The sequence below is a fragment of the Glandiceps talaboti genome, chromosome 15, assembly GCF_964340395.1.
Source record: "Glandiceps talaboti chromosome 15, keGlaTala1.1, whole genome shotgun sequence".
Lineage (NCBI taxonomy): Eukaryota > Metazoa > Hemichordata > Enteropneusta > Spengelidae > Glandiceps > Glandiceps talaboti.
Genome location: NC_135563.1, coordinates 15,997,716 through 16,024,191, shown reverse-complemented (window position 1 = coordinate 16,024,191; position 26,476 = coordinate 15,997,716). Strand labels below are relative to the sequence as shown.

General features: G+C 34.8%; 1 protein-coding gene across 1 annotated transcript in view; it reads left to right on the top strand.

The window, feature by feature from the left end:
- LOC144446260 (RNA-binding protein 41-like) overlaps nt 1-26,476 on the top strand; it is a 157,565-nt gene that overhangs the window by 642 nt on the left and 130,447 nt on the right. The window contains exons 2-3 of the mRNA XM_078136012.1: nt 11,154-11,221; nt 22,034-22,207. Of these exons, the coding sequence (XP_077992138.1) occupies nt 11,181-11,221; nt 22,034-22,207 (215 nt within the window). The 5' untranslated portion in view covers nt 11,154-11,180. The remainder of the gene's footprint in view (nt 1-11,153; nt 11,222-22,033; nt 22,208-26,476) is intronic.

The window sequence follows — 26,476 nt, the reverse complement described above, 5'->3', positions numbered from 1 at the left end:
ACCAACCAACCAACCAACCAACCAACCAACCAAATGAAAGTAATACAGTACTACAGAAATATAGAAGACAATAAGAAGGACATATTTATCACGCCATGAAGAATTACAAGAATACATTTATCCTGGGTCATGGCTAGGTAATCTAAACAAAATGAAAGAAGAATATGGAATTTCAAACATCAACAGTACCACAAAGGAACACTTTTTGAGCATTTTAAAGATTATTTCACCAAGACAAGACTGTAAGCTCAGAACATAACAATTGTTACACAATAAGGTACAAACAGCCAATTATTTTAAAATTATGAACAACAAAGAGGAAGTAGGTTTAATTTCAAGTATTAGACTGAGCTCACATGATCTACAAATGGAAATTGGAAGACATAAAAGACTAAAAATAGAGATAGAAAACAGATTATGCAACACATACAGATGAAATACACTTCATCACAACATGCAACAACTATAACATTGAGAGACAACAAATTTCTACCAGACTAAGTGCAATCTGGGGCTAGGCAAGTTCAAAGAATTAGACAATGAAACAAAATTTATTACTGTTTTTAACTCAGATCAAAGACACATACTTATGGCGCTGACAACTTTCACAAAATCAGCACCTATCAAAAGGAAAGACATTCTACAGAGTTAAAAGAATCTAACCTACACCACAAACCCAAGAGAAACAACAGAATATCAACCGATGTCAGGTTCACAGCAAAGGTTTCATCATGGGCACCAGTGAAAGAATCAGAAACACACTTCACATTAAAGGCCTTCAGATATAATTCAAAAGTAGCAACACATTAAGAGAAATTCTGGTCAACATTTATCTAACCTAAAGTTTATTCTTTCGTATAAACCTTATTTTGTTAACTATTATTACTCTAATCAAGCAATTTTGTGCATATAAGAGAATGACTGATCAACTGTAGGCAAGCAAACAGAGACACAGACTACAACTACTATTATGACATGTTGATATAAGCTATCACTGGTCATTGATGTAATTACACTCACAGTAGGACGGCCCCTCTGATAGTGAGTTTGTCTCAAGTGACAGCACACCTCACTCACTCACTCACTCACTCACTCACTCACTCACTCACTCACTCACTCACTCACTCACTCACTCACTCACTCACTCACTCACTCACTCACTCACTCACTCACTCACTCACTCACTCACTCACTCACTCACTCACTCACTCACTCACTCACTCACTCACTCACTCACTCACTCACTCACTCACTCACTCACTCACTCACTCACTCACTCACTCACTCACTCACTCACTCACTAAATATCCATTTAGGCACTGCTATAACCCACTTGTGTAATCTAGCTACCATAGTAATAAGTAATGCTATGTACATATATAATATATTATATAAAGTACTGAATTCTTGACTGTATCTCGGAAATAAACTGTAATAAACATTTGTTGTTACTTTGTTCGTAAAAACTCTACCCTTCTCAGTTAAAATCAAGAAAAAAAAAATTAGTGGTATTACCACCCAAATTTTTTCAAACGATGTAAACTTGTTATCAAAATATTAGTATTACAGAATCCAATATGGCCATTGAACACTGTGTTTCTCTATTGGAAAATAAAGGATTATCGGTTTCCTTGGAACAAGACAGTGGATGATTTTAAGAACTAATGATTTTCAGTGAAATTTGTCTCTCCAAGACACATTCTACTTTCATAGTTCTCTCATATATTGTAGTTGAATGTTCAGTAAAAGCAAAAGATAATATGACAGATCCCATTGACACGTGAGTACAAGCGTGGTACTCGGGGTATTGCATGAGTGCTTGTAATGTTCTATGCAACCGTACTTTCACAAGTGCAGTGAGAGTGAAAGTGCAGCAGTAGACACTGCAAGCATGAGTGCAAATACCCTGAGTACCCACACTGGCATTCACATGGCATGGGGTCGTGTTATATTACATATGTTATCTAAAACAACAAATCTTCATAAAATGACACTATGCGATCACACGTTTTTTGTGTAAACGAACGATTGTGTTTGCATTTGCATATCATTTGCATGTAGGTATGCAATAATGTTTTCAGTATTGCGCTGCAGTGCAAATCGCACTAGTATACTCACTCTCCGGTCTAAGTAATCTCTGGTACATATGTAAAATAGTTGTTCTATAGTTGTACGACCGTAAGCAAAACTTTATATTGTTGAAAAACAACTCTCTTCCCTGCATGCAGAATTATCTATTTTGATCTAAGAAGCATTTTGTTTAAAAACTCCTTACATCACAGTTTGATGTTGCGAACAGATCCTAATCCATAGAATAGTGATAATTAAAAACTACACTTTCCTTTGTATGACAAAAAAATCTGTAGCTGTATTCTATACACTTCAATCTAGACAGAGACTTTGAATGTATGTGTGATATAAATTCAATTATCTTACTTGTGTAGAAACGTAATAGGATTTTATTTACATTTGGTAGAAACATGACATACAATGTATGAAAACAGTGAAGTGTATTCTACATCTTTTCAGGTCATAAAATTGAAATGATGCATGTATTCCTACTTCTGTCATGCTGACCTAAATATTATGAGTTATTAGGGACGATCACATAATGTCACACGAGCTCAGTAAACACATTTAGGGGGAAGGAGGCCTGGCGTCAATGTGATTGCTGAACTTCATTTCCACACGTCTAACCAAAATTCAAAAACTTTCACACCTTCAATGATGATAGGTTCTGTATTTACTACTGAGGTGTTCATAGGAAATAAAATTTACTTCTAATGTAATATACAGTACTGGGTTGCCTGTAGCATTTCAATGTGTTTACTCTCATTGTTCCTTACAGGATATTGCTTCTTTTGTTTTTCCTATCATTGTGAGTATTGTTTTGATTTAGTAACATGAGTCAATCGATGATAAGGAAACAGACTAAGTGCAAATGTTGATACTGGTTAACCTCAGACTGTTTGGTGGTCTGACAGGGTGAATGAAGAGTTGATATCTGATAATAACCAATTTATCATATGCTTATTCTCAGGAATTCAAAGAGAATAATAATTAATATACAAAAAAGAGTATATTCTCTCAGTGTGGCTGGCGTTTCTACATTGTCTGTTAATATACTTGTATCAATATTTTGCTATATATATGTACCAGTGTTTTTGCTAAAGTTAGGGAATCCCTGTAACAGAAAGGGGTAAAACTGGCAGTGTTTCCCCATAGAGTCTATGGTAATTTTGTTTGGGAACCCAGGTAAGATAACATGGGAATCTCGGTAGATTTTACCCACTTACCACCTTGATGTACTACTTTCTACCAATTTTCTTGTATGGTGTGTCTTCATCAGTTAGTAACCATTCAGTGCCAAATACCAGCACTCAAAGTGAGTCCAGCCTGACTGTTGTGATGTGTCTATATTTTTACTTACTATGACTGAGAGGCAAGAAGTATGGATCTGTAGTAGCTCAATGTGCCTTTACAGTTCCTCAACTCCCCAGGAGCATACAATCCATTGCAGTCTCTGTAAACGCATAGGATTAAAGCATTTACATTGTTACCTTTGTTCTACCAGGTACCCAGTTATAGAACTGGGTTGACTGAGGCACAACTATGGTTCATATCTTGCCCAAGGACTTTAGCCATATAGAAATGGCAGCAATGAGGCGCGAACCTGCAACCTGCAGATTCTATGCAGGCCACTCAAACCATGAAACCATCATGACTTCACATGGAAGTGGTCTGTATCAAAATCTAAATAATCATAATCTTATATTTAAGTATATATTGTTTGTGTTTAAAGCATTATCAATATTCTGATGGTATGGAATTGAGCTGATTATGTTGGTGGAGAAAAATTGTCATCATTCTTAGAACTGAACCCAGGTATTAGTGACATCATGAAATGGTTTAACATAAGAAATATAATTTTGTATTTTTGACTAAAATACATCTATTGAAATAAGAAAATAGGTGAAGAAATTTAAAAACATCTTCAGGAGTATGCATGTCAGTGGTTCTTCTAGAGTCATAAGTATTACACCTTATTATTTTCCTTTGCTTCCATACAAAATCTTTGCAAGTTTTATTAGTTATATAACTTTGGTTTAAAATCAAGGTGAGGTAAGCCAAAAAGTTCTACTGGGGTATTTGTTTGTATACAAAAAACTACAAATTGAGCAAAAGAGATTAAAAGCAAAAATGTTTCCAATAAATTTGGCTGGAAAATGCTAAATGTGTTGATTTCGAAATTACTGCAGTTAGGACATGTATACTGCCACCAAGAGGCCACGTATGAAAAGGTTCCTTCCATAATCATGTAGTGCTGTTACTTCTACCCTACAGGCTTTAGTGACTGATAGTGGAAATGTAAAGACGACAGAAATGGTCGGTAATTGAAAGGGATTTGACTGCGAACTCTTTTTAGTAGTCTATATGCTGGCAGTACAATAGTGCCCTGATCTCTTCAAATGTGTCAAATATTTTGATAAAAAAGTGTGAAGTGAAAATAAAGTAAATGGCAAAGGTTATTTTGAGTAAAGATGTTCCTAAATGAATAAGTGAAGGACTTTATGGAGGAGAATATAATCTTATGAGGTGGCAATCTAATAAAATCCTACCTACCCATAATATGATGTAATTTTGCATTCAAATTACATCTTGCGCTTCACATAAAACATGATTTAGATATTTTTCTATCCTTGTGGCTCACATCATGACAAAAATGAAATATTGGACCACTATATATATTCCAATAATCAGATGTTTTTCAGAATTTTATTACATCTAAGGCTATGTCTGTCTGTGGAAAATAAATCAAAATTATATTTTATTCATGTTGGGATACACGTTCTGTTATTTATGTTCATTTTTTTTATTGTCACAAAATGCTTTTTATCTGTATGGAGATGAAACTACCCTGTAGTATTTCCAATAGTATTTCTAACGGTCCTGGAAAACCCTGGAAATGCTGGAATTTCAAACCCTCCCTGGAAACCCCTGGTAAAATGCACCCTACCCCTTGAAACTCTTGGAAAATGATTGCAATCAATTGATTGACGATCAATATTCCTGTCTGTGCTCAAGCCACCCATTTATATGATTCATTACATTTGTAAATGTGAAATGGTGTGAAAATATTTTCAAAAAAAAAGGTGGTGAATAAAAATTCTTGCTAACCCAGACAGTCAAACGATCATTTCACAAGACACTTTACCTACAGACTGGTAAACTGTAGGAAAACTGGTGAAAAACCCCTGGGAAGTTCTGGAAAACCCCCTGGAAAGTTCTGGAATGTTTTTGTACTTCACATGTATGAACCATGTATTTTGGATATAAAATGCAGTCAATATATGGAGAAAAAGAACAAAGAAATTGAAAAAAAAATTGTGACACTGATTGAAATTTGATAAATTATTATGACTTGTGAGACGTTTTAAAGCATAACAATACAATATGAGCTATGATATTTATATGAAATGGTTTGAATAATCAAAATTATGAAATAGGACAGTGTATAATGAATCTGTCAAAGATACAGTTATACTGTGGTAAGTTCAATTTTGCTCAGAAAAATGTAATGACAGTGCTGAGCTATTAAATTACAAAATAAATGAATCTAATGTCAAAGAACCTAAAAGTGAAATACAGGAAAGTGAGACTTAATATTGTAGAATCTGTGAATTGATAAAATCAAAACCATTTGAGAGATTTATGAACATTCGGGGTCAGGTCACTTAATTAAGAGCACAGTGATATAGAAACACCACAGAAAAATGTCATGCTGGTGGTATTAGTATGATTGTAGTAATTTAATACTAAATCATGAAATGTTGATGTAGCGCTGAATGTGCTAAATATTAAAGTGACACAGTGACTGTATAGTTAATAACTCTAATACAATATATGATAGAAGAGTGTTTTGTGTTTTGAATTTTGCCCCCAGCAATGTCTATATTTTCATGACAGTGTTCATGTATTCTACAAAATGAAGATACTTTATTTTTCATTTCATTTGTGCCCAGGAGTGTGTTGAGAGTAGATTGAATGCAACTCTGATGATGTGAGGTTGAGTGTTGTGTGAATGTAACGCTGATGATGCATGGAGGAGTGGTGTTTCAATATACTGCCAATGATGCATGGCAGAGCATACAGTGTGTTAGACTATACTACTGATGATGCATAGAATGGCTGTGCGTTGTCATTTCAAATTCAGATTTATCTCATTTTTTCCAAATCATATTGTTGTGTCCCATCTGTCTAATAGTAATGATGACATCCAGTGATACCAAGGTGAATTCTTTTATAAACAGACAGCTTTTGGAAATATTCCGATCCGATTTCTTATCTTTGTAATATTTGTATTAAGTTGGTTTATCACTGTACATAAGGCCCACATTTTCAATGAATTTTATGTATCTTGTAACATCTCTTCGTAGAAGATAACCAAGTGTGTGACCCCGTGGACCTTTTTGAGATGAAGGCTAATAACGTTGTATTCTTCTTTTCACATTTTCATTTCATATTACATGTGGTGTAAGTAGTCGACCCAGTTATAGCTAAACCGGGTCAGATGTTAGAACTGTTGACAGGTGTGCAGTTACTGTAATTGAGGCAGTTGTATCTTTACTGCTTTCTAAAGAATTGACAGATGAAATGCTACAAAGTAGCGTATTTGTGTTAGCTTTTGTGCACTCTAATGGTCCCTATTAATGATGGTTATCATTGGGTCACATGTCTCTTTCTTCTCTGACAGAAAGAAACTCTTCCAAAAGAGGGAAAATAAATTTGCCTTATGATTCCAAGGAACATATTTCTATGCCGATATTTCTTTATCAAAGATCTACATTGAATATTCAGCCATACATATCCACTGTGTGATTTAAATTTTGATTTGATTATTTTTGTTGGCAAAGAATGACAAAATTGATGTTTTCAGGATTTGATGACATAAAAAATTATTTTCCCAATAAGGGTGGTCATATCTATTTCTGTGTTTCTGTAATAGCATGACCCAAAACCCTATATTTCTTGAATCTGATCACAAATTTAATAATACTGCTCTCTATGGCGAGATCCAGACAAAACACAACTTCAGTTAAGTATAGCTAGTTGCTGTAAGTGAGGAAGTTGTATAACTAGAAAAGTGTGAACAAAAGTTGGATCACAGCCGGGCTAGGTCTGTCCCAATCTGATTAAAATCCAATGTAGTGTACCATGGCATGATTTTCTTTGGGCTGTTACGTTTACTGTCGTTTGTTCTTTTACGAACACTCGTTACATACATCTGACACAATACCATAGATTTTCCCGAGCCATACGAGTGCTGAGTGAATTCACTCATCTAATGAAAACGCGCAATATGCCAAAACATATGAGTATGGTACTTCAGAGCATTTGCTCGTAACAGCACGAGCACAGAGTGCAGACAATTATGTTATTGTTATTGTTTGGTCGTCCTCAATTTCAATTTTGAATGTTGAGTGGTATATTTTAAGACGGATACTGGTTGGCTACTCGTAAGTACGAGATTGGGTTCAGGAAAACCTATGGTATTGTGTCAGATGTATGTAACGAGTGATCACAAAAAGAAAAATGATAGTAAACATAACAGCCAAAAGAAGATCATGCCATGGTACACTACATCAGATTTTAATCAGATTGGGTCAGTCCAGGTGCAAGAGGATGTATAAGTCAGTGTTAGGAGTGGAGTAATTCCATTGTACTGACTGCTTCCAGTTTATGACACAATTCTTAGCGATCCCTCATCCAATTTTAATTTAAGTCTAGTCTAAGACAGATATCCAGCCCCCAAATCAGCTGGTCACTTCAGCTTAGTCTGGATGCCAACATGGTCTCTGAAAGAGAGATCTGAAAGATTCGATGAAGGATAGCACTAGACTAACTTCAGCTGGACTGTAGTCGACTGTTCCCAGTAATGCAGTGTTTTTGCTAAGGATTGGGAACCCCGGTAACAGAAAGGGGGAAAGAGGTAAAACTGGTAGTGCTTCCCATGCAATGTATCATAGTTTATGTGGGGAACCCCGGTAAAATGATGTGGGAACCCCGGTAGATTTTACCTACTTACCGCCCTTAAATAAAACACTGTAATGTGTAGTATAAATATATCCACTACTAACTGTATTAACTCTATCAACTCGTATCATATCTATAACACTGTGAAATAATGAAACCTTAGTAAAAAAACTTTCACAATATTAACTGTGAACTCTTGTTACGTGGGTGTAGGACTGACAAGAAATGATAAGCTCTACAAAAATGAAATGAAAAAAAAAATTGCTGTGTATTAAAAACACACTATTAGTGTGTCAGCTCTGTATTCAGAATATCATTTCTTGTAACTTTGAAATGTAATGTACATCTCTTGTGTAGATATCTTTTCAATTCTCTGAAAGCTTTTAGCCAAAGTAATATACCATAAAATTTCTGTAAATAATATGTTTATTGAAGACTGCTTTTTGCTGTATAAAAATACACCATAAGTTAAAAAATGGATTTTCTGAAAGGTTTACATTTTTTTCTGATGGATTAATGTGACAAAGAACCTAGATTTATGGTCAGTGTTTTGATGGTATCAGATGTTTAGTTTAGCTATTGATGTCATCAAATTGTGATGGCACACTTTTTACTGTTACCTTGAAACAGGAAAGAAGTATTTACTGAGTAATACATAACACTGCTACTCAATATTTTCATAGTTCATACACAGTGATGAGACACTACTAAAGCATCACATTTCTCACACTTGCAGGTGAATTTCTCTCTGGAATAAACAACATGTTTTGATTTTTAGTTTAATGTCAAACTCACAGGTAAATTTTTCTCTGGACTAAACAACATGTTTGTGTTTTTAGTTTAATGTCAGACTCACCGGTAAATTTTTCTCTGGAATAAACATTTTTTTTGGTTTAATGTCAGAGTCACTGGTAAATTTTTCTCTCTGGAATAAACAACATGTTTTTTCTTTTTAGTTTAATGTCAGACTGGCTGGTAAATTTTTCTCTGGAATAAATATTTTTTTTGGGGTTTAATGTCAGAGTCACTGGTAAATTTTTCTCTCTGGGATAAACAACATGTTTTTTCTTTTTAGTTTAATGTCAGACTCTGGTAAATTTCTATCTGGACTAAACAACATGTTTGTGTTTTTAGTTTAATGTCAGACTTGCAGGTAAATTTCTCACTGGAGTATAAATCGACATAACAGTCTGAAAAAGGAATGTACATTCAGTCTTCGTCATCTGTATTGTATATGTTTCTATAACAAGGAAACACTGTTTTATGGTTGATATATATATATATATATATATATATATATATATATATATATATATATATATATATATATATATATATATATATATATATTTTTTTTTTTTTTTTTTTTTTTTTTTTTTTTTTTTTTTCACAGGATTGCATGAAAAAACCACAGTCACTTTATTTATTCCAAAGAACACCTAAAAACTCACAAAAATAAAAACAAAAACAAAAATATGTGAAATTTATGAAATAAAGCCATGTTTTCTTTATACAGTGTTTGAAATGTATACAGACATGTACTGGGCTATTTGTAATTTAATCGTCCTTTCCTAGATTCAGGGGACTGTCGTACATGCTGTGATCTAATTTATATCCAACAATAACAACTACAAGCTAAGTCAGAAGTCTTGGAAGCCCATTGAGTTAAGTTTTGTTGAGACCATCCAGTTTTCAATTATCCAATGTTAGTTTTCAATTATCCAATAATAATATACATTGTACAGCAACAACCATATTCTAATAACTTGTTAATATAAGTGCAATAATAAAAATAATAATGTTACTGAAAAATGTTGGTAAGATAATTATATGAAGGAAAACTTTTTTTTTTAATCGTATGTGTCGGTATTTCAATATTTCTGTTAAGGGTGGTATGAGGTATAATCTGCCTGAGTTCCTCATTTATGTTTAGTGGGTTCAAAAGTAGATATGTACAGGTATGGGATTCTATACAAATTTTATCAGATTTCTCACCTCGGTAATGGCTAGATATGGATGTGATGTCTTAACAGATCTACATTGTAGAAAACCATTGCTAGATACAGGTGTGACATCTTAACAGATCTACATTGTAGAAAGCACTGTTAGATACAGATGTAATATCTTATAACAACAGATCTACATTGTAGAAACCATTGCTAGATACAGGTGTGATATTTTCCCAACAGAGCTACATTGAAGAAAGCACTGTTAGATACAGACTGATGTAGCATCTTAGCAACAGAGCTACATTGTAGAAAGCACTGTTAGATACAGGTGTGATATCTGAACAACAGATCTACATTGTAGAAAGCACTGTTAGACACAGACTGATGTAGTATCTTAACAACAGAGCTACATTGTAGAAAGCACTCAGTTAGATACGGGTGTGATATCTGAACAACAGATCTACATTGTAGAAAGCACTGTTAGATACAGACTGATGTAGTATTTTAACAACAGAGCTACATTGTAGAAAGCACTCAGTTAGATACGGGTGTGATATCTGAACAACAGATCTACATTGTAGAAAGCACTGTTAGACACAGACTGATGTAGTATCTTAACAACAGAGCTACATTGTAGAAAGCACTGTTAGATACAGGTGTGATATCTGAACAACAGATCTACATTGTAGAAAGCACTGTTAGACACAGACTGATGTAGTATCTTAACAACAGAGCTACATTGTAGAAAGCACTGTTAGATACAGGTGTGATATCTGAACAACTGATCTACATTGTAGAAAGCACTGTTAGATACAGACTGATGTAGTATCTTAACAACAGAGCTACATTGTAGAAAGCACTGTTAGATACAGGTGTGATATCTGAACAACAGATCTACATTGTAGAAAGCACTGTTAAACACAGACTGATGTAGTATGATAACAACAAAGCTACATTGTAGAAAGCACTGCTAGATACACATACAAAATATATGTGATACCCAACACATATCTTGATTTCTTTGTGCACACCATTTATGGATGTTAATGTAGAGTTTCTATTTGAGGGTCAAAATGCTGTTCTGTATTTTAAAAGACATTTTAATACTTAATAACTACAGTGTAGAGGGACATGATTGTTATGTGACATTGTTGTTATGTTTTATTTCAGAATAACAGTTTTGAGAGTTGATTGAAAATGGAAGAAAGTAGTTCATATGACAGGACAGGAATTCCTCGGTATGTATTTAATTGCTTACTACATAATCCAGGCTGTTAATGTACCCTTGGCAATATGTAATTGTACTCTTTGTTATAAGCTTGAGTTCACTAAAGTAACAGCAAGGGAATTTCCAAAGGACACACATTTCCATTTGAATGATTGTAGCAATTCAGCTGCAAGGCTGCTATGTGCAGTAATAGATAAAGATGTCTTTCAAGTTCTTTTAATTTCCTTGTTACAATTAATCATGCATATCAGCTTGTTTCTGGGTGAAAATAGCATCTTTAATACCTTTGGGTATTTGGAATTATGCTACTTACATATCTACTTGTTTGTTAACAAAAAGCAAAACAGATCTACATGTATAGCCCCCCCCCCCCCCCCCCTCCCTAAACATAATATATTTTTAAAGAACTTATATGCGAACTTTCTTTGTGCCTCAGGTTAGCAAGACTTCTGAGTAGTTTTATATATTAGGGTAGTGTTAAGATTTCCGTTTCCAATTACAGTTCTTTTTGGAGAAGCTTGCCCAAGCTGTTAAACGAACTATCAAGATCAGGTTCACTAATCTTGATAGTTCGTTTTAATAGGTTGGGCAAGCTTCTTAGCAAAGAGTTGTATATACATGTACATCACAACAACATCACATACTGGAAGGCAGTGTGTCATTTAAATATCACTCTCTCTTAAAAGGCAACCAGCATGAAGCAGAGATTAACTTGAAGCTGTATTCAAAAAAACTTTCCCATTAGATTACATCCGAAGTTCTCTTAGTCTAAAATTATGACTGGAAGGCCTACAGGGACTTCAATCACGGTTGAATCCAAACAGTTCCTCTGGTTATACTCATATAGTAGAATTTCTGGTTAGAGGGGTGTGCATAATGCATCACATTTTTGTGGCACGTCTTGTCTTTTGTCAAATGTCAGAATTTGCTTATTCAGGTTACTTGTACTTTTGTTTGATGGATTTTATTTCATGAAGAAATGTCGATGAATAAAATTTGGATTGATACAGTAAACCTAGATATTTTTGCCACTAGAAAATTTTACAATTTTACAGTCATCAGCTAATTCGCAAAGACCAATTTTACTAATTACTAGATTGGTACATTGTGTTCATGTACAAGAAGGTATTTTAGTCACTACTTATTTTTGCGTTTTGTTTTCCAGTGAAATATTAAGTGAAATTAAGTCTTTAGCGAAAATATCCAGGTTTACTGTATTCTCTCTGTATTGTATGTACATCAGTGAACAAATTGGAGTGAAAGGGGCAAAGTGCCCTCTTTGATTTTCTGAATACCCTCTTTATGAATAAAAACTTAATTTTCACACCACTTCATAATTTATTACAGGGGATTTGGGGTAAGCATGCAGTTTCAATAAGATCAAGTTCAGTGAGACCGACTATAAGGTTTTATGTAAAGAGAAACATAGTACAGATAACAGACATTGACCTCTCACTATGAACATGTTTCATTATGTGGTCTGTCTGGTCACTGTAATGATGGATATGCTATAATTATAAATATTGTTTACATTATGTAAACCAAATATAGAGCAGACACTTTGGAAGAAATCGTGATGTCTGTATTTATCATCTTGATAAAAAACCTTATTTCCAGTCTCACTCAACTTGATATCTCGTCTAAATCAAACTACATGCTCATCCTGAACTCCCTGTATATCAAAAGGATTATTACAACAGCTTTACACTCCTACACACATCTTAGTTTTTGAATTGCAAATAAAATTCCCCCTTCAGAATGTATTCATGACACACTCGGGCCTGAAAGCAGAGATGGTACAAGTGATCACTGATTAAAAGTAGAGGTGATCATTGATAACTTAGCACAGTGTGAGTGACTCAATGCATGGAAATATTCAGGAGAACATCTATGGCAATTGTAGCAAAACTCAAACCAAGTCTTAACCCTAATGTCTCAATGTCATCCTTTCTTCCTTGGTTTTCAAAATTGGATAGGGTTAGCAAAATATGAAATAGTTTGTATTGTAGTATATTACTTTATTATTATAAATGTGTGCATATTGAACGTACATTTGTATGCAGACACAAGTACAAGTATAAGTACCATAGTGAATATAGTGCAGGCACGATGAATCCAGTCATTATGGGGGTGGGATGGATGGATGGGGGTGGTTGGATGGGTGGGTGGGGTGTGTGTTGAATAAATGAGATGAGTTTGTCCTTTACTGCTTTTATTCATTCATGGTGATCACACCATCAGATGTCCAGGAAACAATTTCTTACATTTTCCATGAAAACATGCCTGTATGGCTCTGAGGCCTAAAAAAATATTTGTTTGGTTCCAGTTACCCAACCCCACCTAGCTTTTCACTGCCGACCTGAAACTTTGTTTTACATATTCGAGAAAAAAATAATAAGATTGCAAAAATTAGGAAGTCTCACTAGAAATAGTGGATACGGAAATTGACATCAACTTAAAAGACAATATAAAAGTGTTCTTCCAATCTGTAATGGCTGTAAATCTGATGGGAAGAAATAGATAACACAGAAACTATTTGAAAACCAATGGAAAACCTGGACTAGATACACTCACACATGAAAAAAAAAAAAATAAAAAATAAAAAATCTACCTACCCCACCTATTCTAAAATTGAGCGTAATTGGAACCACACAGTTTTTTTTTATTAGGCCTTAGGAGAAACACAAGAGGAGACTGTTAGATTTATGAATGTCTTTTTACTTTCAATGGCATGAGATGTTGACATTGAATATTGTTCAAATATAGTTGGTTATCTTTTAATCATAATGTGTTGAAATGAAATTATTAATCATAACTATTACTTTCAAGGGGTAAAGATATTTCTGTTCATTAATTAATTAATTGCTATTCACTTCTTTGGAGGTAGTTGTCATGAGGCAAACATTCATTATATATTTGATGTTAATTATAATTTATAGATTTGAAATTGACAGTATGGGGTAATTAGTAAATCTGATGTTGCTGAGAGAGTACATCTTACATTTAGTGTGTAGACATTGAATTTTATTTATTTATTTATTTTCTGCATCCCTTTTATATCAGGGGCTCACTAAAAACATTAGGAGCAGCATTTACATAGAAGTCAAATACATACAAAAAAAAATAAATTAAATATCATGTTAAAATAGCAACTAATAACTTCAAAGAAATAATAAGAGAGAAAGATAGAGATAAAAAATTACAATTCTCCATCAGGTTAAACATGTTTTCCTATGTTCCATTGCACTAATTAGAAATCTCTGGATAAATTTGTCAATTTTTTGACTTATTAAAATGTTATAATTTTTTGTACTGTCTCCTATAAAGAGGCTTAACAGTTCTTTACCTTGTATAAAATCTCTATATAGGTTTGTCTCTGTATGGTTAAGTAAAAGATCTTTTGTATTCTTCATTAAGATGTGACGACATTGAAAGGAAGTTACTTTATTGGATGGGGGTTAAAATGTTAAAATTTGGAATCCTTACATGTTCCACTGCACAGAGTCATGACAGGAAGCATGCGTGATACAATAGATTGATGCAATGTAATAGTTAGATGTAAAAATTGGAAAGGAAGCATGCAACATAAGCAGTGTCATGTGACGTAGACCTAAACCAGAAGTAAGATTCAGGCAGGTGTCATAATATTGCTTTTGTAAAAAACAACAGCACTTCATTTGCACCCGTTTGCCCTCCTATGATAGCCAAATGTTATTGTTAGTCAAATGAGAAAAACTGGCATTTTGTGTGAGTCACCACATTGTACGAGATAGGGGAACACTAAATGTGGTGTGTCACTAGAAATTGTGTGTGTACTGGGGTATGTGGTTCATCAGATTGGCTCAGAGGGCACACTGCCCTGCACATGCACATCATACAACCACAAATTACACACCATAATAGAGGTGGTGGACTAATAGTAACTTTTTAGACTATAGTATACTAGTATGTTGAATTTTTGGTACCCCAAAAAATTTTGTTTTGATGGCATCACATCTGAATACTTTATGAGACTTTTACCAGTTGCTGGAAATGATTCATTTTTTTGTAGTTGGAATGATATTATATGAACAAAAGTAACCACCAAGAAGTTATCGCTATTAAAGTTAAAAACTATGTCACTTTAAAGTTTATTTTATATACCATGGTAGTGGAAGACTGTCAATGTAGTTCCTTGTCAGAAGAAAAACTAGTTAATATAATGCATTAAAAGTATAAAGAGTGAGTTTTGTTTCCTAACCAAGAAGTCAATGTGGAAAATAATCTTGTGAGTTAATTGTGTATGAGTAACTTTTCTTTAGTGTATCGCCATATTGTTCTTTTATACTTTAGTCCATTCAAATCATAATATCTTTGCCATCACTTTCAGGAGTGGGAGGATTCAGCTCTTGGAAGGGTTATTCCTGAAATGTCAGCTCTTTTGAAATTACTGGACCGAGAATATTTTTTACATCTCATGAATTTTTTCATTTTGATGGCTGGATAAGAATTGTGTGAATGACTTATTAGGCACAATACATTACGTGGGAAACAAGATTGTGGCATGTACGTCGGTATCAGTGTGGGTTTATTTACTTAATGACTTCTCCATGCAGATGCATACATTCATCAAATTATAAAAGTTGTATTTTAATATACCTGATGACTTCAGAGAAGTGAAGCATGAACCAGAATTTCCCTTGTGAGCTTGTGATAATTTCAATGTTTTGGCTATTCAGTGATGAAGTGAAATTATTCATTATTAAATTTGCTGACATTTACAATGTCCTTTATGAAAGATATTGATAATTAATGATACATATACATGTACATGACAAGGTGTTGTAAGCTTTGTTGTAACTTTCTTGTAAATGTCATAGTTGTGTAGTTGGCATACCTTTGTTAGTCTTGAGTCGAAAAGTCAGATTATGAATGCTGTTGTTGGTTTAGGGTAGTTTTTTTTTTTTTTTTTTTTTTTTTTTTTGTGCTGGGAATTGCTCCCAGTGATATTTTATATAGACACATACATACAATTCTACAAAATGCAATTCAGGTTTGGGACTATGTGTTAGGGCTACTGTACATGCTCCATTTCACGTCACTGTTGAACTGTCAAGGCTTTCCCGGTCAGTTGACAGGCTAGGCTATCCTGGAGTCATTCTGGCCGAGCAATGCATAGCACCTGCAGGCGCCATGTGAGTTATAGTCTCCCAGACAATTTGAGTCATTACTCCAGAAGTGAGTGAGTGAGTGAGTGAGTGAGTGAGTGAGTGAGTGAGTGAGTGAGTGAGTGAGTGAGTGAGTGAGTGAGTTGTTGTTGTTTCTTTGTTCCTCCTCAAAGAGAAGAGTTACAAGTCAGTTCACAAATATACAAAAAACAAAATAATGAATAAATAAGTATAGAGTGCATGACTTCATTAGTCAGTTGAACGATAAACTTAAGGATTTTATCTTGAATATTTCCTATTTGTTCGGTTGCTGAAATTTATACTTACTATCTTCTAAAAAAAATGACAGTAAGAAATAAGAGTGTGACAAGACATCATAATCCAATCATGTGTCTATAAACTTATAGACTGTATCTTGAAATATTTCCCATTCCTCCGGTTGTTGAAAGTGTTTTTTACTATCTTCTAAAATACTGATAGTAAAATTAACTTCATTTAAGTTGTACAAATGTACAGCAAAGTTAACGTTGATGTTATCAAACATAGTTGACCAGAAAATATCTCTTTGTACAGCTGTATTACGACATGAAGTCAATAAATGAGTTAGATAATCTCCAACGAGCTCTTGGCATTTAGAACATTCAGTTTGTCCTAAAGAGGCTAGGATTTTCATTATTTTGTAAACTATTAGCCTGTAATGAGGAAACTTACGAGATTGGAAATACAGATGAAATGGTACAAGGCTCTGCTGTAATTGAGAGAAGAGTAATAATTCGTCTCTACTATCTAATCTCTGTCTCCAAAGATTGTACTCGTTTTCATGAATGGCTTCCTTTACAATGGTTTTCCATATTGTTTTAGGAGGAAAGTAGCTTGTTGTACAGAAGTCATCGAGGAAGCATGAAAGATTGTATTTTGACAAGATTTCCACAATATCAGGAATGAAACCCATACATCTTTTAACTGAAGAAAGTTTGAACTCAAAAAGACGTTGTAGAAATATAATTATGGTTCCTAGTCGACGAATTGTCACTGTTGCATAGAGTTCCCAAAAAGCGTAATTTGCACTTATCAATATAGGCTTCTACTGACATTAAATCTAGAGCTCCTATTAAAAGTTAAATCTGTTGAAGTTCTCGGAGGTAGACCTTGAATAATTTTCACAGCGTAACGCTGACACTTTTCAAGCATTATTAATTCAGTATTAGTGTATGTCCACAGTTCACAGGTGTGTAAGGCTGCTGGGAGGCACATGCGTTTCCATAATTCAGCACTGACATGTGGTCCAACCCCAACAGTTCGTAGAGAATTAATCAAACCTCTGCCTTTTTTACAAGCAGAAAGTGTACGTTCCATTGTTGACGACGTATTTGAAATTTGCAAGCCATATAAGGACAGGTTCCTGTGTTGATACAATCGTTTGTGTTCACTTTTGGTTTCTCCAAATACTATAATGCGACTTTTTGAATCGGATAATTTTAATCTCCATTTCGAGCTGTATGCACGTACTATATCAAGCAGTGTCTGGCAAGTAGAGCAAGTTGGTGACAATATGGAAATGTCATCGGCCAAGGCGGGCGACCCTAGAAAAGACGGGCTGACATAGCATCCTAGGCCACTATCTTCAAGTTCAAGGAATAGGTCATGTATATAAATAAAAAAAAGTGTAGTTGAAAGAACACTCCCCTGTCGTGCTCCTTGAGAGATCGGGTAAGAGTTCGATACATGCGTTCCTAAAGCAATTTGACAGTTTTGACCAATAAACATTGTACGTAGAATTCACCATAGTTCTGAATTTATGCCCACATAATACATCTTGTAAAATAGCCCATTCCACCATATGGAATCAAAAGCTTTGTGGAAGTCTAAGCTACACATGAATAATTTGCTGTGTCTTTCAATATGGTGGTATATTGTCTCCAGAATGACAAAGGCTATGGTTATGTTACTCTGGCCAGGTTGGTATCCAGCTTGTAAAGGGTGTGGTATGGCTTTTTCGTTGAGCCAGGATTGCATACGTTTAGAAATGCATAGTTCGAATAATTTGTGAATTGATGGCAGCAGGGTTATTCCCCTGTAGTTTGATGTGTCCGATCGATCTTTATTACCTCCTTTGAAGATGGGGACAAGGTATGCAATGGCATTGTAAAGGTGTGAGAGACAGAAATAGCCATTGTTGAAACAACAGTTGATAACATGATGAGTGTCATAACTTTGGTTGATTGGCAATTTATATTTAAATGCCAGTGTTGTGACATGAAATATATAATATATGATGACATGGCACATCTCCTAATACACCATGATGATGAATTGTGGGTCATGCATACTTGTATCTCAGAGGATAGTTACCTTGTAATCATATGTTGTATTCATACAATTAATATAGTTTGTTTTGTTCATGATGCTTATTGTTCCCTTGATATTTCCACTAATAAGAGAACTAATCATTTTTTCTAACTGGGGAATAATACAAATGTCACTTCAAGCTCCAGTAGCTCCAGTTTTCCAACATTTTTTCATTAGTTTTGATCCGTGAAAAAGATAACATTGAAAATAGGTCTCATCAATCTAATTAGCTCATACCAACATGCAACCACATTCGACCTAAAGTACAAAGTCAAAACCTCTCAGTCAGCTTATCAGAACATGTGTATTGGTTAAAGTTTTAGTACTTATATTGTTTGGAATGTTTTCATTTGTTTTCATTCTTCTCCTGGCTTTTCGTGTATGATTGGTTGGAGTAGTCCAGCCCTTCCAACTATTGTTTCATACCCACCTGTTGTTTGGACTGTGACATTCACAGTGAGCCATGTTCAGGCTTATGCAGTCATCCAGTATGCTGTTTAGTGTAATATGCTGATGCCTCATTTTGAACCAGTCCAGACTCAGACTAGTTATGCTGTAAATTCACTGATTGGGATTTAGTCAGTTAGAAAATAAGGCAAAAGGGGTGTGGATGAGTGATTGGGTTTCAAGCAATAAAAGGAAGGGCCAATGATAATACTTTGGCAAATATTTCATGTGGGGCTAGATGTCTCCAGTATAGAAACTCTGAGATAAAAAGTTGTTAAAGGACAGAAGTTATGAGAGAGTCATGCTGGCAATATTCATCCATGATTCATGGTACATAGAACTGTGTGGGCAGCCATGAGAATTACATGTCTACTTGTCAGTGATGGTACTGTGTACACTGGCTTGACATCTATGTGTGTGTAGTCTGAATAAGCATTCTGTCATTCGGCCAAGGAAAATACAATTAACTTATAAAGCAGAGGGACCTTGTCATTATTAGTCTTGGTTACCTAGACTCTCACCACAGAGGCTATACTATGAGACGAGAGTCTGGGGAAATGTAATCCCAAGTTGTCCACACCGGAAGACAAAAAGTCATGCATTACATTTCTTTCAAATCATAAAGAATGGGCTTATGAGACCCATTCTTTGTAATTAAGATGCATCAGTTGCTTGAGACATGTAAATTCGTCATGAAGGAACTTGGATCATTCAGCGTATAATGTTGGACATGACGTATTCCCCAGAATGAGTTGTTCTGGGAGAGAGATCTGGTGTGGGTGATTTGGGATTATGTTGTTACGTCTTGTCTGGATGGTCTTGTAGTAGAGTCTCTCCCCCCCCCCCCCCCCCCCCCCCCCCCAGCAGTGAGAGTCTTGGTAACCGAGACTATGAAACTATGGGTCAATGATGCTTATAGGGTTTGATCACACTAAGTGTGACATGAATGTCAAGAACAAACATTTGAAAATAAAATACTTTTTGAGATCAGGATGGGGGTGGGGGTGGGGTGCTTTATTAAGTAATAGATATGGTAAAAGAAGATCCTTGGAAGTAATTTTCTAGTATCATGTATGCAGTGCATCAAGGGGTGCCATATTAGTTTTGAATGATTTCAATTTACTGATTAAAAACTCCGCATGTGAATGTCAAATACTTCACACTATAAAATGCAAAATGAAATTGAATTTGTAGATCACTGTTTGTGGTCATACTATCTGTAAAGAAATTAAGAAATGAAAGTACAGAATAAATGTCATGACAACTAGTGGTTTGCTACATTTTGTAGGTTGCCTGTTTTTTCCCCTTAAATGAAGTTATCTTTATGGTATTAATTGCTCACAAACCAGAGCTGCATTACTTTTCTGTTGGGGCCATAAAACAATATGGCGCCACCGTTCTCACAAAGAGGCCTGTGGTTTTATGACAATGATTTTCTGATCTGTATGTGTGTGTTTTTCATTTTATTATGGCTATGCTGAGTCTAATATATTTAGTGAGTTCCTGATCTGATGGTGACAATTTGAAACCTCAATGTAAGTTTGTTGAATGACCTCACCTGACACACCATCATTTATTAAAAGTCAATACACACATAAAAGTAAAAGACTTTACTGACAATATTGTATTTTGGTAATTAAAGCAAGAACACATCTTGTGGTCATAAAAAATTCAAGTGCTGCAAGCGGCGAATATTGAAAAGAATCGATTTCCCTCAGCTGTTGTAATGTTGTAAATGATAGTACCTGATGTATTGTTTCTCTTCATTTTACCATCCGGCACAACATTTCTTTATATCACATTATTCAATGCCTGTAAAAGCTGTCACGTTTATGACATGAGTGATTTAATGACAAATTACACCAAAAGTTCACATCCATCAAAATTGTACTGTGTTTGATAATGTCCAGTGTGTATAGTAATGTACTTAGTATAGGTACATTGTTACAGCACCTTTCTCGAAAGAATGTTGTGATTGTAATTTGTATGTAAACCATTCTCACAAACCACAGCTGTTATTTCTTCGATGGCACTGTGAAATAATGAATCTTGGAGCGTCTTGTACGGTGCCATAAAAGAGGGTGTGGTTTGTCACGATGTTGTAAACTAGTATGTATTGTACATTCCCAGCATAGACCTAAGGGTACAATCGATCTCACATGCTTGCTGAATGTGCAGTGCAGAAACTATGGGAGGAGGAAGTTCATTTTAAGGAGACTTGTAAATAACAGGAGATTTCCTAAGTGAGATGTGAAGACATGATTTATTAAATCTGATTTATAATTTGAAAAACACCACAGTTGTGGTTATTGAGACTCTTTGTGAATATCTATAATCATACTTTTTCTCTGTTGCCCTCACCAGATCCATGATCCTTACTATAATTTCTTTCTTTGAGTTTGATATGTACAGATTGTTTATATCTTGTCCAGCAAATACACAAATGAACACAGTGAGACAGACAGACAGACTGACTGACAGACAGACAGATAGACTGACATGCAGAAAGACAGACAGATAGACTAACAAATAGACTGACACATAGACAGATAGACAGATAGATAGACAGACATACTGAGATAGATTGACAGACTGACTGACTGACTGACTGACAGAGACTGAGAGACAGACAGACACAGATAGACAGACAGACAGGCAGGCAGGCAAGCAGGCAGGCAGGCAGACAGACAGACAGACAGACTGACTGACTGACAGACAAAAAATAAATAAACAACAAAAATATGTCAACATAGACATATATCATGGTAAGTTTTAGAGTGTACTCTGTAAAATCCTGTAAATTAATCACTGAACATGTGTAATTTTAGGGAGAATTTTAAATAATTGTTTGCTTAATATATTTATTCTTTAATCTACAGTGGTGACCACAGAAGATATCAAAGTAGAGGGGTAACACGTGTAACAGATGATCCATACACACCTTATGAGGACCAGAGTCTGGATACTCCAGGCAAGGGAGTTGTTACCCAGGCTGAAATCCAGTTACAAAGACTGCTTGGCAAGCAACTTGATACCAATGTTACCTTAGCAAGGTTAGTCTTTGATTCAAATATCAGGATCTGGCATGAGTGCATAGGATTAAAGCATTCACTTTGCAACCACTATCCTGCCAGATTCTCAATTACACAACTGTGTTGACATGTGGTACACTAGAGAGTATACCAATATATGTGTTGAGAGGTGAACATGATAATATCAATATTACCCTAGAGGGTATACCAATGTACTAGGTATTCCTAGAGAGGTGAGTTTGATACCATTATTACCCTAGAGGGTATATCAATATATGCCTAGAGAGGTGAGTATGATATTAATATTACCCTAGAGGGTATACCAATATACGTATGCCTAGAGAAGTGAGTATGATACCAATATTACCCTAGTGGGTATACCAATATACCGGGTATGCCTAGAGAAGTGAGTATGATACCAATATTACCCTAGAGGGTATACCAATATACCGGGTATGCCTAGAGAAGTGAGTATGATAACAATATTACCCAAGAGGGTATACTAATATACCGGGTATGCCTAGAGAAGTGAGTATGATACCAATATTACCCTAGAGGGTATACCAATACTAGTATACCGGGTATGCCTAGAGAAGTGAGTATGATACCAATATTACCCTAGAGGGTATACCAATTTACCGGGTATGCCTAGAGAAGTGAGTATGATACCAATATTACCCTAGAGGATATACCAATAATGCCTAGAGGGAATCAATGAGCATTTATATGTAATATCACAGTTGGAGATACAATATATGTGCATAACGTACCTAGGTGCAAAGATTGATCACAGATTTCTCAACAGAATTACCATTTTGTCAGATGTGAATGTGTCTGGAAAGAACATGTTGTTTAGGTTATAATCATATACATCATTATATAGGTCATACCGTTGACGTGGGTTTATCACCCTGGGCAGATTTAACCTGCCCACACCCTCAACTTGTGGATAGGTGGCTAACCGCGTACCCTATTTTTGTTGAGGTTAAAACCATGTCTAATATTTACTGTAAATGTTGCTTGGTTTTCATCACTCTCTTTCCACAAACGGAAACAGTAGTTTTCAAACTGAATTCATAGCGTATGCTGTAGCCCACATTATAATCAATTTGATTCCTGTTGTCGGGATGCCTCACTATGGAAGCAAAGTTTGTGTTCGAATCACACCCACAAGATAATGCGACCTCATGTAATAAAATGGCAGCTGAACTATTTATCAAGTCGATCAGATCTTGGGATTTGTTTTCATTTTTTCATCCGTACAAAAGGTATGATAACACAAAAGAAGAATTGAAACTTTTAGCTTTGTTATTAGCTTATTTTTATTTTTACATTATTCTGTACTCTTGGATTTGAAAATTTGGCACTTTGTTCCAACAGCAGACGAGTACTATAAATATGACCGTAGCAAATACATTGTAAGCACATTTAGGATATCATTGTTTTGCAATAAAATACGAAACATTTTAGTTTGAAATTGCGTGATTTTGCAACATTTTAAATCTTCTGAGGTATTAGCACTGCAGGCAAAGATCAATGAAAGGTTGGCTGAATTCATTTTTAGTGGCATGAAAGTGCAAGAAATGAGCATGAACATCGTGCCATATGAGATATAACGACATGAAACATAATACATGAACAAACAAAAATCTTGTATTATTCACCATGATAGCATTTACGTCCTTCTTTTATTAATTAACTCACACATTCACCATTATCTCATCCAATTTTATTTAATGCGTAAGGTACCTAGATCGTAAATAATTTATCTGCTATAATTTATCTTCCTTGATGAACAAATGAACAAATATATGGTCGGGAGGGTGGGGGTGGGCGGTCAACCGCAACTAAACAAACACACTGGGCGCTTGCCCGTGTGAGGGCGCTAACCCGAGTATGTATGGTACTTTTATTACTATTCAAAGAACACTTTGAGTTCAGTACCCTAAACCAGCAGCCTAAACATGTATACAAATTACTATAATATTGGTCATGCAAATGATGCAAATAACACATTGTTTTTAATACTCTAAACATATACATGTCATTATGTAGGTCATACCTGTGTGTATTGCTCCAAAATCTGACTTTCTGGTCAGTGTATTCAAATTGAAGTCACCTTTGGTCTTACTGACTATTTCCCATCATGATACTTAACGAAAATAGCAATGATGTAGGCGGTATCTTCAATGACTTAAGCGTTACTTGTGAGCACAGTTTTATCAATTCCTCCTGGAGGAATGTTCTTTTACACTACTTACATCTCCCATGAGTTCTATCTGTTTCACCCTAAAGTAATTTTATATCTGTGCTACGTATGTTCTGATCTCATCTGCCGTATCATCCCTACCACACCGTAATTGTCTGTTATTGTGAACACTACTATCAGTGTTCAATCTGTGGCAATATTCTATAACACTTATGCTGCCGCACATCACTCATTTTGTCACCATCTAGTAATTTGTTTTCACTTCAATATCCGCCATCATCCCTAGTTGTGTATACCATTATCTGGCACGATCATTTTATCACTAACATTAAATAGTCCTCCTAATGTTCAACCAGCAGTAGCCGTTAAACCACATAACATTCTTTCCAGGTATCTCAAATCAACTTATTAGTGTCAAAAGAACAAAGATGCTTGCTAAAGTCCCAATTTTATTGTTTGAGATTTCAGGTCTTCTATGAGGACAGTCAGTGACTGGACTTACTATGCAATCTGTGAGGTATAAGTACTGTATGAAAGACTCACTTAATTTATTAATATGGCAAAAAAAGGTATAGATAAATAAATATATATATATGGAAAAAATATATTACACCGCTCTACATACATATGTATTGAGCACTGTTTACTCCAACATAGACATTTTACATAGACTGAGTGTGTGTATATATGTATTTATACATCACCTGTCAACAATCTCTCATTCTGATTGGTCGAGAGCCATCCAGATATGCTGGCGTATTATTCACCAACAGCCGTATTTTTGCTTGTTGTATCACATGATCACTGCACATCCCCTTGTAAATAAACCTGGCAGACAACTAGAAATCCAGCTATAAACTGCATTTCCAATGCCAAATTTATCAAATCATCCCTGTATACATTGTAACAAGTCTTCGAACTGTACAATTCGTGTCAGAGGGAAATTGTCAAAAATTCCACACAGAATGACAAAAGTCCAGTGACAGCGAATGCACAGTCGTCACGCGATCGTAAACATGAATTCCTAAATTTATGAACGATATCCAATTACTGCCACAGAGGGTGCAATTTAATACTAGTACGACAAAACACATCATAAACATTTCTGTACATTTAAATGGAGTACAGTACGCAAAACAAGGACACACTCATTTTTCATCTGATGGTTATAAGTTGGAATATATCACTGAGTGATATGCAAATCGTAAACATTACATCATACTACTGAGCAAACATGCACTCTGATCAGATTGTAAAGTTAAGGCTGAGATGTAAACAACCGCATTACAGTCATCAGAGAGGTGCGTGATGCTACGCTCAACAGTATAACGCAGAAGTGATTTTATTTTGAAATGAAACAACGTTTTTTGATATTCAAAAATGAATTCAAAGTCACAGGTGATGTATATAACGGCTCGCCTCCGGCTCTCCGTTATTGCCGGAAAAATAACCTCTCATAGCAAGATATGGAACGGCATTTGGCAAATAACATATACATATATGTATATGTATATGTAATCTCCCAGGTAACTATCACTAGTCCACAATACAATGTAAACTTTATATTCAACTGATTGTCGTTGATAATGCACGGCATGTTTCAAATCTGATCTGAATGTTTTTCTATGATAAATACTTACACGAAATTCTCTTTGGAAATATTACTGAAATGTTATAATTTACCATGAGGGACTCTTCTCTAGTTATGAATTAATGCATTAGTCTTTAATACTATTAAAATTTCATCAATTTTTAGCTAATAGTAGTTTTGTCTCTGTGTGGTATTTCTAAATTACTGTTGTATAAAAGTTAAATAGCATTGCAACAGTAACAAAATGGAATATTTGTCTGAATCTGTTTTATGTGATCAGTTTGATATTATTTTACATTATTTGCATAATTTATCACAATCATAGTCACTAGATTTCTGTTCCGTGAATTTCTGATTCATAAAATGAAAGAGAGAATAGTACATTTACACAATTAAAACATACCCTTCTTAATTTCACTGTCGTTTTGTTTTGGATATGTCAATTGTAAATATTTGTAAAATTTATTTTTCAAGGAATGTGTCATTGTTT